The sequence below is a fragment of the Cryptomeria japonica genome, chromosome 3, assembly GCF_030272615.1.
Source record: "Cryptomeria japonica chromosome 3, Sugi_1.0, whole genome shotgun sequence".
In the NCBI taxonomy this organism is placed as follows: Eukaryota; Viridiplantae; Streptophyta; class Pinopsida; order Cupressales; family Cupressaceae; genus Cryptomeria; species Cryptomeria japonica.
This window is the reverse complement of record NC_081407.1, coordinates 22,161,382-22,179,161: the sequence shown is the minus strand read 5'-3', so window position 1 is coordinate 22,179,161 and position 17,780 is coordinate 22,161,382. Positions and strand designations below refer to the sequence as shown.

Here is a 17,780-nt window from a genome sequence, read left to right as displayed (position 1 = left end):
TTTATGTTTGAATTTTATTGGAAAAAAAATTATAATATAGTTTTTAATGAAATTGACACTATAATTCAGTTGTTGATAAAATGATGAAAAATGAAGTTGCATGGAATGTTGCTCTTTATATAGTAAATCTTATTATTTTTGGGCTTTTACTTTTTACAATTTTGATAAATAATTTTTTAAAATAAATATTAAAATGTGTGTATTAAGAAATGAATTGTTTCCATTCTATGTCACCTTTTGACTTAACAATTTATCTAAAATATAATAAATACTATACCATCTTGACATGGAATCTTTTATCTAATGTATCATATGTTTTAAAAAAAATTAATAAATTTTAAGTAATTTTACTTTACATGATAACAAATCTTATATTTTAGTGTTGATAACCTACTTTTAGTCAAAACAAAATATAAAATAATTAAACTAATAAAAATAAATATTTTGGAAAATTACACTTGTAGATCTATAGAAGTGTATTTTTATATTTAAAAAAAAATATTATTAACATGAGTAGGTATTTTTTTTGAATAATTTCATTTTTTGGTAAATTGATCTCAATATGGTGTTACAAGATATATCTAACTTAGTTTAAATGAATCTAAGTAGCTCATATGTTTGACCAAAATTTATTTTTAGTTAGAAATACTTAAAATTCACTTATGATGATATGTAGGCCTTAAGTGTGTCGGTTCTTCTTATTCACCTTTCAAGTTTAGGAACGTATAATATTATTTAGGTCAATATCATGTAGCACAATACCCAAATTTGATTAAATCGTGAATTCTCTAGAAATACTTTGCAAAGCCATTGAATTAAAGGATCTTGTCTCTAACTCAATAGCGACAATACCAAGGACCTCATTCCTATCTTTTCAAGGGCATGAAAAGACCCTATCCTTCCAACCTTTAGCCCACCCAATAAGCTTGGACCCCATCTGATTTGCAAATACAACGTAGAATTCTATATTGAGAACTTGGTATATTTCCTAGACTATTGTTGATTAATATTTCTTGATGAATTGGCAATTCAATCTTTAAATAATATACTTCAAAGATTTTTAAAAGATTGTTGCTTGATTTGATTAAATTTATTGTTTTTGAAATTAAACCAGCAAAACAAGGGTGATGTCCCTTAAATGCAATAGCCTAGAGGGCGTAAAGTCAATCAAATTACCAGTAGTAGCACATTAATCGCAAACTACGAAAATCAGAACTAGCCAAAACGACACTTCCACAACAAACTAACAAAGCTGATAGGCAAAAAAGAAAAAAACATGTCAAGCCAGCAACCCAAACCCAACTCAAGGAGGGATAGAGGCACCCAAGACTTGATAAGGAGGATTTTTGGGGAGGATAGAAGATTTCCCCTTTTGCTTGCAACAAACCACAGTCAAGACGATACTATCATTACAACCATCAAGAGAAAGATCATTCGGTTTCAGAAGGGGTCTCTCGGGGTTACAATCAGTAGCGGTAGCAACGAGCTATTGTAGATCAACAATAGGTTGCAGCAAAACAACAACCTCAAGAGTAGAAACAACAAGAGTAGGTTGTGAAGTAGGAGCAATAGAATCATCACTAGTAACAGGCACCTCATCCCGGGAGTAGGCATCATCCTCTTGAGAGTGTTGAAATGTGGCAACTGATCAGCAAAGTATTGTACACTTAGCACGTATCCTCGCCAGGGTTCAGGGCCAGGCTGGGCCCCGGGCAGGGGTTCGGGGGCGGTAGTCCCCGAGAAAAGCGGGGGTTCGCGGGTGGGAGCCCCCGAGAATTTTTTTTTGATGAAAACGGACATTGTAATAAAACCCTAAAAAGGCCGACTTTGCTTTTGCCCTAAAAATGCATGTTATAAGCGGTTGGGATGCTTAAGGCATTGTAAGCTTGATGTACTGTTTTTGCTGGATAATAAGAAAGATTGGACAACTGTGTATGGTGGACGTAACCCATTCTGGGTGAACCACGTTAAATCTCTGTGTTATCTGTGTCCTGTTTTATTTCTTTATCTTTTGTATTTAAATCTGCATATAATTGTTAGTTCATATTTGTTTCGGATCTGCTTGAAACCCTAACAATTGGTATCATAGCGAGGTTTTCTGTAAATTGGCAAGACTTTCAGATTTGTGTGGGAGCAATGGAGGATTCCAAATTCAAGGTCGAAAAGTTTAACGGTCAGAATTATCAGTTATGGAAAATGCAGATGGAGGATTACCTGTATCAAAAGGATTTGTGGCGGCCATTGGAAGGAAAGACAAAGAAAGTGACCACAATGTCAGATGAAGAGTGGGACATTTTAGATAGAAAGGCACTGGGATCCTTTCGATTGTGCCTTGCACCGTCTGTAGCATTCAATATAACAGAAGCAAAAACGACTGTAGATTTGATGGCAACATTGGCTAAGTTGTATGAGAAACCCTCGGCTTCGAATAAAGTATTTCTTGTGAAGTGTCTGTTTAATTTGAAAATGAGTGAGGGAGGATCTGTAGCGGAGCACTTAAATGAATTTAATACAATTACCAATCAATTGTCTTCGATAAAAATTACTTTTGCAGAAGAGGTTAGGGCTCTCTTAATTTTATGTTCTTTGCCAGAAAGCTGGAATAGCTTGGTTATGGCTGTAAGTAACTTTGTTTCTGGTAAAAATACTTTGGTATTTGATGATATTGTTGGTGTTATCCTAAGCGAGGAAATGCAAAGGAAAAGCACAGGTGAGACTTCAACATCATCGGGTAGTGTTTTGAATGTGGAGAACAGAGGAAGATCAAAGGAAAGAGGAAAAGGCCCTGGGAATGAGAAGTCACGAGGGAAGTCAAAGAAATGACGCTCTCAATCTAGAGGAAAGAAAGATTGCTGGTACTGTGGAAAGCCTGGTCATCTAAAGAAAGACTGTTGGTCTCGGAAAAACAAAGAAGGAGACAAAAATGAAAATGACAGTAAAGAAGCTAATATTGCAAGTAATACTTTACAAGATGTTTTAATCTTATGTTTGGATAATGTTAATGATTCCTAGGTAATAAATTCTGGGGCTTCATTTCATGCTACACTCCATAGAAAATGTTTTCTAGATTATGTTTAAGGTGATTTTGGACATGTATATTTGGGTGATGATGAGCCCTGTCAAATTGTTGGAAAAGGAAAGACAAAGATCAAGTTGCAGAATGAAAATGACTGGTTTCTACAGGAGGTAAGACATGTTTCTAATTTAAGAAGAAATTTAATTTCTGCAGGGCAACTAGGTAGTGAAGGTTGCATAGTTACCCTCTCAGACAGTATGTGGAAGGTCGCTAAAGGATCATTAGTAATAGCTAAAGGTGCGAAGGTAGGCACATTATATTTGTGTACAGGTAACACTTACTCTACCCTAGCTGCTACAGATAAAGTTACTGCAGGGACAACAACAATAAATGTTGCAAGAATAGATTCGATAATGTGGCACCATAGGTTTGGGCACATGAGTGAGAAAGGGATGAAAACCCTTCACTCCAAAAATCTATTGCCAGGACTAAAGAAGATTGATTTAGAGTTATGTGAAAACTGTGTTTATGGTAAACAAAAAAGAGTCAGATTTCTCAAGGTTGGGAAAGAGAAGAAGAGTGAGAAGTTAGAGCTTGTACATTCAGATGTATGGGGACCGGCTCAGGTATCATCTCTTGGTGGCTCTTGTTATTATGTTATTTTTATTGATGACTCAACCAGAAAAACATGGGTATATTTCTTAAAACAAAAATCAGATGTTTTTGAAACTTTTAAGAAATGGAAAGCTTTGGTTGAGAATGAGACAGGAAAAAAGTTGAAGTGTCTCAGATCGGATAATGGAGGTGAGTATTGCAGCAAAGCATTTGAAGATTACTGTTCCTTAAATGGGATTCGAAAGCAGAAGTCAGTTCCAGGAACTCCACAGGAAAATGGTGAATAAGAGAGAATGAATAGGACTATCATGGAACGTGCGAGGAGCATGAGATTGCATGCTGGATTGCTCTTACATTTTTGGGCAGATGTTGTACATACTGCTATCTATTTGATAAATAGAGGACCTTCAACCTTTTTGGATGGTGGTATTCTAGAGGAGGCATGGACTGGTGAAAAGGTAAATTATTCTTTTCTAAAAACTTTTGGTTGTGAAGCTTTTGTCCATGTTGATAAAGAAAACAAAACCAAGCTTGATGCTAAATCTCATAAATGTACCTTCATTGAATATGGGATAGATGTATATGGCTATCGGTTATGAGATTTTGAAATAAGAAAATAATTAGAAGTAGAGATGTTATATTCAATGAGAAGGTTATGTATAAAGAACAAATGCAAGAAAAGAAGCATGAACAGGACAAACAAGAATATGTGGTGTTGGATGAGATTCCTGAAAATGAAATGCCGCAGGTACTTGATGCTCAGCAACAACAGATTGTCCCACAAACTCTTGCAAGTGTTAGACGTTCTACGAGGACAAGTAGACCCCTTGAAAGATTTTCTCCTTCTTTGTATTCCATTTTATTAACGAATTTTGGTGAACCAAAAGAATATGAAGAAGCAATGCAGGTAGATGCCAAACAATAGTGGGAGCTAGGCATGAAAGAGGAGACAGACTCCTTGATGAAAAATAAGACTTGGGACTTAGTCCCTTTACCTGCAGAAAAAAGAGCCTTGCCTAACAAATGGGTTTACCGGCTGAAGGAGGAGGAAGGAGGTCAGAAAAGATATAAGACCAGACTTGTGGTAAAAGGTTTTGCATAGAAAAAGAGTATAGATTATGATGAAATATTTTCTCTAGTTGTAAAAATGACTTCAATTAGAACTGTACTTAGTCTTGTGGCTGCAGATGACTTACATCTTAAACAATTAGATGTCAAAACAACTTTTCTCCATGGAGATTTGGAGGAAGAAATTTACATGTTGCAACCACAGGGATATGAGGTCAAAGGTAAGAAGAACTTGGTGTGCAAGTTGAAGAAAAGTTTGTATGGCCTAAAGAAAGCACCCCGACAATGGTATTTAAAATTTGATAATTTCATGGCTGAACACCGTTATCATAGATGTCATTTTGATAATTGTGTATATTTTAAGAGATTTGATAATGGCAGTTACATTATCCTGTTGCTTTATGTTGATGACATGCTTGTTGCTGGGTCTAACATGCAACATATAAATGATCTTAAACAAAAATTAGCCAGGTCATTTGCTATGAAGGATTTGGGTGTAGCTAAGAAAATTCTCGATATGAGGATTACACGGGACAGGAAAAATAGAACCTTGAATTTGTCCCAAAGTGAGTATATAAAGAAGGTGTTGAAAAGATTTAACATGCAGGATGCAAAAGCATTTTATACACCTTTGGCTAGTCATTTCAAATTGACTAAGGAGATGTGCCCAAAGGCACAGGAAGAGGTTAATAAAATGTCTAACATCCCGTATTCATCAGCTGTTGGCAGTCTGATGTATGCAATGGTATGCACAAGGCCAGATATTGCACATGCAGTGGGAGTTGTGAGCAGGTTTATGAGTAATCCGGGTATTAAACATTGGAATGCTGTGAAATGGATTCTTCGGTATTTGAAAGGAACTACTACGAAGACATTATGTTTCAAAGGATCTAATGCTGCTCTGAGTGGATTTGTTGACTCTAATCTGGCGGGTGATATTGATTCACGGAGGAGTACTACAAGGTATGTTTTTACAATAGGGGAATTGCAATCAGTTGGATTTCTAGGCTGCAAAAGGTTGTTGCATTTTCAACCACTGAAGCGAAGTATGTTGTTGCTACAAAAGCCAACAAGGAGATGATTTGGTTGCAATGTTTTCTGGAGGAATTGGGTCAAACACAAGAGGATAGCCCATTGTATACTGATAGCTAGAGTGCCATTCATCTTGTGAAGAACTTTGCTTTTCATTCAAGAACCAAGCACATTCAGCTCAGGTACCACTTCATCCGGACTGTTTTGGAGGAGGGTCAGTTACGGCTTGAGAAGATTCACACAAGTGAGAATCCTGCCGATATGTTCACGAAGGCAGTTCCACAGGAGAAACTAATTTCTTCATCAGTTTCTGTTGGTCTTCTTGATTGATAATTGTGGAATTTATACCAGTCGAGTCCTAATGTTTTATCTAGCAGATGCTGCATGTATAGTGGTGTCGTGTAGTATCAGTCTCCAAGTGGGAGATTGTTCGGTGTGGAGCCTGATCAGTCTCCAAGTGGGAGATTGTTGAAATGTGGCGACTGATCAACAAAGTACTGTACACTCAGCACGTATCCTAGCCGGGGTCCGGGGAAAATTTTTTTGGGTATTTTTTTTAATGAAAACTGACATTGTAATAAAACCCTAAAAAGGCCGACTTTGTTTTTGCCCTAAAAACGCATGTTATAAGCGGCTGGGATGCTTAAGGCATTGTAAGGTTGATGTACTGTTTTTGTTGGATAATAAGAAAGATTGGACGGCTGTGTATGGTGGACGTAACCCATTCTGGGTGAACCACGTTAAATCTCTGTGTTATCTGTGTCCTGTTTTATTTCTTTATCTTTTGTATTTAAATCTGCATATAATTGTTAGTTCATATTTGCTTCGGATCTACTTGAAACCCTAACAAAGAGGACTTAATAGAATCAATTTCAGCAGCATTGATTGCCGAGTGATCATTAGTAGCATCCTTCCACCAAGTGGCAACACCTCTACGGTGAGAGAGAGAATGATCTGAAGCTAAGTGACCCATTGAGAAGCATCTCCGAGATTGAAAGGGGAGGCCCTCATAATCCAACAGTTGAGTCTGTGGCCTATCCCCAACCATAAGAACCACATCCCTGGGGAGGAGCAACAATATGCCAATATCGATTAACAGTTGGGCGAAGGTAAAATGACCCATGGAAGTTGTGGCATCTACTTTCAAAAAGTTGTCAATGGAGTTACCAATAGCCTCATAACAAGAAAGCTTCTAGAAATGGATGGACAGATTACGAAGGCGGACCCAAATCGAACGAACATTAAGGGATTCAGTAAGGGGGTTGAAAGAAGATGTCCAGGGCTTAATAGAGAGAGAGTGGTCACCCCAAGCCCACAACTTACCCAAAACCAAATCATGATCAAGAGTAGAAGTGAAGGAAGCAATGAAAAAACCTTTGGCACAAGGAAAAAGCTCAATGTTGTGAGCAACTAAAGGCTTCCAGGAACTACTCACCTAGTGATGAAGGTCTAGAAGAGAAGGCCAAAACCCATTAAATCTATAGACCAAAGTGAGGTGTTGGAAGAAATCAACATTTTCTACAACCTCTTGACCACAAACCACAATAGGGGAGGTCTTAGCACAGGGGAGGGGATGAATTCCCTTGGAAGGGTGAGCAACAAATCTGGCCACGCGAGCAAAGCTTCGCCCACCAGTAAGAGGTTTGGGAGGAGCAACATCCACAGCAACAAAACCGAGCACCTTTCCCTTAGCAACAACGAAATCCCCAAATCTGATGCCCACAACAAAGTTAGAAGGTTGCGCAGTGCCATTGGCAACTGTAGTAGCAACGACCCTTGGAGGGGATACAGTCGGGGCAGAGGAGTCACCATTCCACGTTGAGGGAAGTGCAGAGCCACCGCCATTCCCCGCAACAGGCACATTCAAATTGGGAGAGTCGTTGGGGACAGGGAGAGCCATTGGCATCGACGAGAGAGCCATTTTTAGTAGATAGACACTTGATTATATTTATTGTTGATTGTATTTTTTACTTGTTTTAAATCGATAATTAGAATTGATATGCTCAATGGATGGTGAGTTGATTGTTGTTTGAATGATTGAATGATATGCTTGATTGTTGAATTGTTTGTTTGCTTGATCCCAAGATGAATTGATGATTAATGTGGATTTTATGACTATTTGCATGATCTTTGTTGGTTGATTGCTTGGTTGATTTATTGATGGATTGATGATTAACAATTGCTTAAATGAAGTTTCAATGATTTGATGCTTGAATGATATAATGTTTTAATGAGTTGATGCTTGAATGATCACCATATATCTCTCTTCTTTATGAAGGAGACACCCTTTCTTGCACCATAACTACTCTTGAAAACATAATTTTATTTACTTGCAAGGCCACATAATATTCTATTTCCAATTGATTGATTTTTTGCACTTCTTTTATAAATTGATTATTTATTGAATGATTCTCTCAATGAAATGATTTTCCCTTTAAATATCCATTTCTTGAAGAAGTCACAACCCTTCACAAGTAATGAGGCCCTTCATCATTGTTTTTTGAGAATAATCATTTATTTTCAAATTGATTGATTCCTTCCTTTATTTATAATTGTCGATTGATTCAATGTTGGTGATCCATGGATGTCCTCAAATGAAATAATCTCTTTTTTATATCTCATGTTTGAAGGAGTCACAACTTTTCATTTCATATCTTTTAATCATTCATCAAACTTAATTAAATTTTAGTTATAATATATTTTTATTTTTGTTATTATTTATCATTAAATCTCATATGAAAAAGTGACAATGCAGTTTGAGCCCCTTTCCTTTGTAGACTTTGAAAATTGTTTGGCTTTTGTTTAGTTACAACCACTACTTTGTGAAGAAGTTTGTTTGAAGGGATTTTTTGTAATAACTTTTGTGACATCTTTGAGTTATATGCCTTAAAAGAGAATTTCCTTCTCATGCCTTACATTTGATATCATTCTATTATAAACTTTTAAAATGGAATTGCATCTAGAGAGAGACCTCGCCCACTAATCAATCCAATTACCTCCCACAATTTATTTAGTTGTTTAGAGAGTCATATAGATCAAAAAGTATTTGTGTAGTTTGATTGTGCCTATGGTCGTGATAAGATAGAAAAGGTTAAGTTTATATGGAAGTTTAGACATGTCTTTTTTTTAGTGACTAAATAGATTTAAATAGCAACAGGAAGTGATCATTTCAAGAGAGTAGTAGTCAAGTACTTGACAACTATCATGCCCTGTGTAATTTGAATGATGGGAAGCTCTTTATTGATGAAAATAAAGAAATAAAGAGAGATTCTTTGTTAGTCCACGATGTCAAGCAATCTGTATATGGGTGTATAGATGACTTATAGAAATATGGGACTACCACGTACTCCTTGGAGGCACCTAACTATGCTACAAATGAGGCATACATACCTTACCCCTTATGGGATTTGAACTTGTGACCTCTCTTTCAAGAGCACACCAATTTTTCTTTACTTTCATTGTAGTCTTGCTCTATAATTATACCAAACAAACCTTTTTTTGCCCCCATTGTTGTACATATATATGGCCATAGGCATTGAAACCTACCATTTGGCTTTTGAGGCCGACTATTGGAGATCATTTTTTGACAAAGTTGAAATTTAGGCTTGCCCATGTTAATAGAAATTATATAGGACACAAGATAGATGGTCATGGATATCCAACCCATTATGACAATAAGATTATAATAGTGAGGTTGACCACACCATTTATAAATAGTTTTCACCCCTAGCTTTAGTCCAAAGGGCAATATTCTAAAGCATTATTTGGGGCATGGATAAGGCAAAAACTAATAAGCCTATTATGGAGGAGAATGATGATCTAGATGCATCAATGAAAGGGATCTTTTCTTGAAGTTAGAAATTAATTATACCAAACAAACCATTTTTTCCCCACATTGTTGTATATACAATAAAGAGGATCATGGATAGCCAACCCATTATGAAAATAAGATTATAATAGTGAGCTTGACCACTCCATGTATAAAGAGTTTCACCCTAGCTTTAGTCCAAGGTTGATATTCTAAAGCATTATTTGGGCCATAGATAAGGCAAAAACTAATAAACCTATTATGGAGGAGAATAATGATCTAGAAGCATTGATGATAGGGATCTTTTCCTCAAGTTAGAAATTAATTAAGTCTTGCTAAGTTCTAAATCTCTTAAAGCAAGGCAAAGTTTAAGAATCTAATTGAGGATTATCGAATCAAGCATTTTTATATAAATACATAATCAAATAATAAATTTTACATCTTTTTATTGATTCATGTAATTTGAGATATATAGTAAGCTACAAATTATAAGTACAATAGGTTCAAATGAAGTCTTAACAATTTTAGAGGGCAAGAAAACAAAGATCTATCGAGAATTAAGGTGTCTCAACCTTAAAAAATTCTTTCTTTTATTTATTAAATGTTTAGCATTTTTTCCATATATTATTATATTATATTGTATTTAATTAGTCTTAATGAAAATGGGGTGTGGGAATTTGAGTTGACATTTTGGCCAAGTAATGGTGCCTTGTGTGTTGTATTGTAAGTTGTCTTTAAGTGTTGGAAAAATGAAAAAACTCATACTAGGAATTTAACCAACAAGAAATTAAAGAATTGTTATATTGCTAAAAAATAATGAATACGAAACGATAATAAAATAATAAGATGGTCTTGCTATATAAACAAGGATAAAAATTTATGACAAACTAAGAATATGAAAAGTGTGTTTATCCAATGATATAAGACACAAAAATAAATTATCTAAGCTTGCTTAATTAACTAGGTGTGAGTAAGTCCCAAAGTAATGACCTAAATAAGCTTAAATAACTAGATGTGAATAGGTCCTAAAGTGAAACTTAGGGAGAATGATTAAACTTGCAAACTTGTAATGATGGGCCTTGCCAAAAATGTCATGCAAAATATTCATATACAAACAAAATTCTCACAAACGGAATAAAGGAGAAAAAATTGAAAGAAAAAACCCCTCCAAAAGAAAAAAAAATACATGGAAAAGTGATTTTGTCTTTTTCCTTGGTTGTAGCCCAATTGTATGGTCTTCCAAGAAACAATATTCTATTGCATTATCTAAAGAGGTAGGGTATCAAGGTGTAGCTTTAGCCAACCTAAAGGTGTTTGGCTTTAATTGTTGATCATTGAGTTTGGATTTCTTGCTAATAGTCCTACCAAGCTAATTAGTGTGATAATCAAAGTGGCATTCATATTTCTCACAACCCAATGGAACTTCACTTGTTCTTGTTTTCTTTTCATGTTTGTTGTTCCTTGCTTTTGATTTTGAAGTAGAAAAAATAAACATCAAAACATCTCTCCTATATGTAGATCTTGGAAAAATATGTATGCCACAATAAGATACATTTATATTGAAAATCACTCAAAAAATATATGCATACTTAAAGCACTTATTTCGATATCATTTAATAATTTTTAATACTAATAAATGCTAAAACATCTTGTTTTATAATCAACCATTAAATTCAATAAAACGAGTATCATTTTTACCATATTTATAAAGAAAATAAAATAAAACATCTCCAAAATAAAATTTCTTATTATAAGCTTTATTATTTTGTTAACATTATTTCTCTTATTGTAACATGAGTAAAATGTTCCTACATAAAATCTACCTTTTTCTCAAGGATAAAGATAAGAATGAATATAAAACAAAATAAAAATATATTGATATATTAATAAAATAATAATTTAGTCTTAATATTTTCTTTTCTTTTCTTTTGTAAAAAATTTAGTTGAAAGATAAAAATATAAAAAAACTACATTAAATATAATAATATAATGATCTAACAATAATGATTTAATACTAATTGTAATATAATAATAAAATATTTTTTTAAGTCAAATAATAGACAAATAAAATAACTGGTTCCATATATCTTTCTCTTTTACCTAAATTTTATATGTTAGTTAAACTTTCGTTGTTCCACTGATGCTCCTACATTTACAGATCAAATTTTAATCAATTAAAAAAAAATACGTCATGTTTTTATAAACTACAAATATATTTTAAAAAACTGGTATAAAAATTGAAACGTAACAAATATCTAACAATGCTTACTCCTTAAGTAATCGATTTGCTAGGATAATCCTTATCGGAGAGACTGTTTTGCCACGTGCACCGTAATATTCTGTCAATGGCCAATAGAAAAAGGAAACAGCTAATAATGACAAAGATTTCTGTGAGCACTACATTCAATGTATAGTTTAACAGTCAATGGAGAATTTGTCCAAACAAAACTTTAGGCACTTCTGAAACCCTTGGTAATAAGCTCTCATCCTCCGCTCTAAGACAGGAATAAATTGAGAACAGTCGATTCAGCCGTTAACTTTTTACGCTTCAAGGTAAGTAAATTCAAGCTCCTGATTTAGTGCACAGAAGATTTTATTTTCTAGAACTTTTTGCTTTTGAATGCTGCGGAAAAGAGAAATTGACCTTTTTCATTTCATTAATTTAAGTATTAAAGTGTGGAAAACCAATGGTCGGCCTGCTATTTTCTATCGTATGGAATAGTTTTATTATTCTCTTCTTTAGTTTTTAAAGATGTGCGAAAACCTTTGATTTATTTCTACACAATTTTTGCAGAAATCTATTTAAGCTTAGGATAGTTAATCAAAGCTTTAGCTTGGACTATGCTGAGTGAAGAAGTTGTAAGTGTGAAGCTTAAATGTATTGATTCCTTCGAGATCTTGCTCTTTAGCTCTATAAATGAGTTCAAGCAAGGAAATTAGATCAGGTTATTCAAAAAAATGTTAAGTAATGAAGATTTAATGCTTTGTCTTTTAAGAGCCAAAAAAAAAACTTAAGTTATATCTATAGCCTTTTAGCGGACTGTGAGTAAAGGTGTGGTGAAAACAAAGATTTTTTAAACCGACCTATCATCTTTTGAGTTCAATAGTGTTGTTTAGAAATATCGCTGTCTGAAAATTTAGTCCATTGTTTTCCTGAAGAGGGTTCCTGAAGGAGATTCGAAGCACTGGAAAAGCAAATAGTATAAACATGCAAAAAACTATGTTACATTCAGATATATTCATAAACAAATGTTCAACTGTGGAAATCTCAGTACTCTAAGTATGAATAAGCTTTATCCAGAAGCATAGTTTTTTTTAATTGAATATTGAGAGCATTAACACCAATACAAGCTTCTTTATATGCAAACACAACTCATTGGAAATCACTTATGAAAGATCCAAAGACACTACTTACAAACTACTTCCTATGAAAGACTAAGAATCACAACTTAGAATTTCACTTTAGGATGCCCCTATGAAAGATTGAACTTGGGTTTCCACAATAAGAACCCAATGTTTTAACCAGTTAAGCTCAACCCCTTGAACTAGAAATATGGTTAATCATGCTCCACTTTAAATATAAACTAAAAAATCTGTTGCACATATTTCTTTGAATATAAACTCAAAAATCTGTTGCACATATTTTGTGTATATAAATCTAATTGACTTATTTTAAAAAAATGTGTGAGATTTGTAGTTCTAAATTCTAAGCACCTTTTAGTTTATAAAACTTGCTGTTCGTTGTCTTGAAATAAGAGCTATGAATACAAACAAGAGCTCAAATATTCATTTAATTTGTCCCCCTTTTTAAAGATGAAGTGATATTACTTTTTGTCTGTTTAAACTTTGTTCTTCATTTAAGATAAATATTATCGGAAATTTTGTACTACTATGCGTTTAGTCTGAGTTGATATAGGTTGCTTGTTAAGTTAATGTAGGGCAAACTCGAAGCCTGAAAGCTTGCTTAAACATTTTTTTTGGTTTTTCCTCTAGGAATGTCAGAGGTTGGAGGAATTGTGTCAATTTGCACGTGTTCTAGATTTACCCCATACTTATTCAGGGTTTTCGGACTTTACACTTTAGTTTGAGCTATCATGGCTCTAACTAAGCTTAGTGATATTATACATCAAATGTTTTCTTATAGATTTTACTTTAGATTTTTGTATAAAATATGGAGAAATGAGAAGAGATTTTGAGTAAATGCCATTAAATGCAAACTTGATTTTGTTGAGGTGAAATTTTATCTGATTTTGAATCAATTATGTCAAAAGCAGGTCCAATTTAAGATAGTTAATCGTTGATAAAACTTGATTAGTACAATTAAAAGTTGAAATCAAATCAACGCGCAATAAGTTTAAATCAACTAGAAGAAATTTGAGAATATTATGGAAATGGGAATTTAGTAAGAATCGCTAATATATAATTTAGTTTGTTGCAAATGTCGAAAATAAAATCTCATGCAAATTTGCAAATTTGGACAGTCTTGGATATGATTTACAATTTGTATATTTTTTCATAAATAACAAGTTTTGTATTTCATTTTGCAGGGTAGATTAAACATCACGAGTCTTTGAGGATAAGCTCCACACTCATGGCGGCCATTTCTGCACTTCACTGTAACATACCTGCCATTAAAGTTCAATCACATTCCCTTGCGAAGCCTTTAGCTTCTTCAGCCTCTGCCACCAGATTCCCTCACTCATTTTCGCGTCACTCTCAATCTTTAACCACCTTCATTGCCAGGAGTCCAAGGAGGTTAAAAAATCTCACAGTATCTGCAGGCGATATAGGTGATGAATATGGTGAGGAAAAGAGTGATGAGGGGGTGAGTATAAATGCAACTGTCACTGCTACTGCTACTGCAACTCTCGAGAAAGAAGAACCGAGTGAGATAAAAAATTTAAAGCGTGCTCTGGTGGATTCATTCTATGGTACAGACAGAGGATTGAGGGCTAGCAGTGAAACAAGAGCTGAAATTGTGGAATTGATCACCCAATTGGAGGCCAAAAATCCTACTCCTGCACCCACAGAAGCTCTCAGTCTTCTCAATGGAAAATGGATCTTGGCGTGATTCCTCAATCCAAATCTCATTCATTTCCTTGCATTTCAGTAGACTCTTTTATTAATCCGTGTTTGTTTTCTTTTTTTAAAAAATAGTTGGAGAGCTAGAATTCGTCAACAGATTCCAATATAATAAGTGTTCTCGCCTTTTTCAACAATTTGTATTTGAGCAATTTTTCGGAGCGTCCTGTTCCATGCATCTATTCTCAAAATAAAATGTTGTTAAACTGTTACAGAAACAAGCCCCTTCGGACTTTAGATGCCAAGGTCTGAGGGGTAGCTATCATTTTGCCAAAATCCACTCAAGACATGCATTAACCTTATCCTTCTTTAACATCTTGTGTCTACAATTCCACCAAGGACTTGCATTCAGCCTCATCATTTCTACACATGATGTCAGGCCTAGCATTCAACCAAGATTTGGTACCTACCTAACTTCATCCGTTTTACACATGATATCGGGTCTAGCTTTCCACCAACTATATCTAGGACTCATTCCCGACCTTGCCCATTTCGGAAAAGCCTTTACCAGCAAACAAAATCTTCAAAATTCTGCTTAAAATGTGAATTGGACCTTCCAAGGAGGAGAGAGGTATTAGTATAAGCCAGTAGTATACAATTATTTGCTGGAGTTCACAAATAACACATCCCATGTACGTCAGGCCAAAAATTCATAGAATTGAGGTTAAGGTTTGAGCCATTTCTCAACAGCGTATGGCAAACCTTATTGCTCAGTATGCAGTGGAGGAGAATTGGTCTCTTGCTCTTTGTAGGGCTAGGTTGATTCCTCGGCAATTTAGATATAACCCCAAAGTCACAAGATTGTCTGACCTTGTTTAACCAGTTCCTACTGCCCATGGCAGAGAAATTTTTCAAAACCAAGCTTTGAGCAAAGATTTGGTACTTATCCGACTTCAGCACTTTGACACATGGTATCAGGCCTAGCTTTCTGCCTACTCTATCTAGGACTCATACCTAACCTTTGTCTATCTTGCAAAAGCTTTAACCAAAAAACAAAATCTTTAAAATTCTATTTAAATTTGTGAATTAGATTTACAAGGGGGAGAACGGGAGAGACCTGAAGCCAGCAGAGTACAATTATTTGTTGGAATACACAAATGACAAATCTTACATAGGCCAGGCCAGAAATTCATAGGATTGAGGTTGATATTCAAGTCATTTCTCAGCAGGGTAGGTCAAACCTTATTGCTTGGTATGCAGGGGGGAGCAAGAGTTTGTCTCTTTGTAGAGCTAGGTTGATTCCTCTGCAATTAGATATAATTCCAAAGCAACAATATTGTCCGGCCTTATTTAACCAATCCATACTACCCATGCCAGAGAAATTCTTCAAAACCGAACTTCCGGCAATCTAATAAGCACAGGTCAATGAAAATGTGTGGGTGTTTTCTACAACCATCCCCAAAAGTGCAGCATCCTAATAAGTGGTTGGGTAGTGGGAGAAAAGAACAATAAGCCAGAAAAGGTGAAAGGATTATTCAACACAAGGGTCATCTTGGAACCTATACACCCCACAACCCTAAAGGATTTCAGCTACCGGTCTCTAGATTTAAACTCAAAGCATAGAAGGCAATATCTTCTTGTTTGTTGTTGGTCCCTCTTCACTTCTTTTCTCTAAGTTGGTGCCTTTTCAGGCTGTCCAGAATTATAGACTTATGATATCTCATTTGATTTTCAGGTATACATCCTTTTCTGAGCTGTACCCACTCCTTGCAGCAGGAACCCTGCCTTTGGTGAAGGTTCAGGAGATCTCCCAAAAATTTGACTCAGAGACTTTGACAGTGGAGAACTCTGTCCTATTTGCAGGGCCTCTGGCCACCACATCCTTCAGTACAAATGCAACTTTTGAGGTTCGGAGTCCCAAGAGAGTACAGGTATGAATTCCAAATGAGTACAGGAGCTTTTTCTATTGTCTTAGCAGAACTAGTTCTTCTCTTGCACAAATCTTGCATAATGAGGATATAAGATTTAAAGAAATATCTATTTTTCAAGGCTGCTTCCAAACTTAAAAAAATTTGATATTGCTTCTTTCACCGATTTTAACTTTTATGTATTCTGAGTTTTCATTGGCCCTGAATTATCATTGACAGCAGTCTCAACAACTAGTTCACTAAAGTATTTGTTTTCTGTGGATTATATACAGATAAAGTTTGAAGAAGGAATAATTAGCACCCCACAGCTTATAGATTCTATAGAGATACCAGAAGATGTGCATTTCCTGGGACAAAAGATTGATCTTACTCCTTTTAAAGGGGTGCTAAGTTCAGTACAAGATGCTGCATCTTCAGTAGTTAAAACCATATCTGAACGACCTCCCATCAAGTTTCCCATTCGCACTGACAGGGCTCAATCTTGGCTGTTGACAACCTACTTGGATGAAGACATAAGAATCTCTAGAGCAGATGGAAGCAGTGTTTTTGTGCTTATCAAGGAAGGGAGCCCTTTGCTGCCTCCATCTTAATTTAGTTATTTGAATTTTAATCAGACTATTTATTTTGTGCGAATCGGATTCTGAACCAATGTTACTTTGGTATTATATACTTGCTTTTTGTATTAGTATCTAAAAATAAAACACCAAGACTAGTGTCCATTTGACTAGTCACTCTTGTACTTCTTAAAATGTGCCTCCAAATAAATGCAATAGCATTGAGCAAGGAAATGAACAGAAGCCAATTCCAATCTAGTTTTTTTGAAATATCTGGTCTGAAAAATCAGAGATTAGTTGTAAAATGGCCAAAGATTTCATTTCATTAGATGCTTGGCTTGATTAGATTAAATATAAGAGGTTAGCATGGTTTATCATAAATGTGCAATCAATCAATTAACATTTATCAAAAATAAAGTACAATTACTACAATAATGAGGTATTCAACTAAGAAGATCTCAAATGGAAACTTAATGGGCCCTTTTGTAATGAAGTGATCCCAAATGTTAGTGTGGATTACAAACATTTACAATAATAATAGATCCACCTAAATATCCTTTATTGGGCATATTAAATATTATCATGATAGACAAAAGTGTATTTTATCCAAAAAAAACACAGTGATGGAAATCTGCTATTTGACCATGGAATTACCATAATAAAGCTTCAATTAGTACACCAGACTGCTTACCGCACAATGACTTCATCATAATTAGAACAGAACAGTCAGTCAGAAA

General features: G+C 34.8%; 1 protein-coding gene across 4 annotated transcripts in view; it reads left to right on the top strand.

Moving 5' to 3' along the window:
- LOC131068611 (plastid-lipid-associated protein, chloroplastic) overlaps nucleotides 1-17,301 on the top strand; it is a 34,654-nt gene extending 17,353 nt beyond the window's left edge. The window contains exons 1-4 of one of the 4 annotated variants that reach the window (XM_058003839.2): nucleotides 11,936-12,092; nucleotides 14,080-14,606; nucleotides 16,297-16,492; nucleotides 16,762-17,301. In XM_058003839.2, the coding sequence (XP_057859822.2) occupies nucleotides 14,131-14,606; nucleotides 16,297-16,492; nucleotides 16,762-17,079 (990 nt within the window). In that variant the 5' untranslated portion in view covers nucleotides 11,936-12,092; nucleotides 14,080-14,130 and the 3' untranslated portion in view covers nucleotides 17,080-17,301. Of the gene's footprint in view, nucleotides 1-11,935; nucleotides 12,093-14,079; nucleotides 14,607-16,296; nucleotides 16,493-16,761 lie in introns of those variants that run through there. The other 3 variants (XM_058003841.2, XM_058003840.2, XM_058003838.2) reach the window with 3 other exon arrangements.
- The last annotated feature ends 479 nt before the right edge of the window (nucleotides 17,302-17,780 follow it).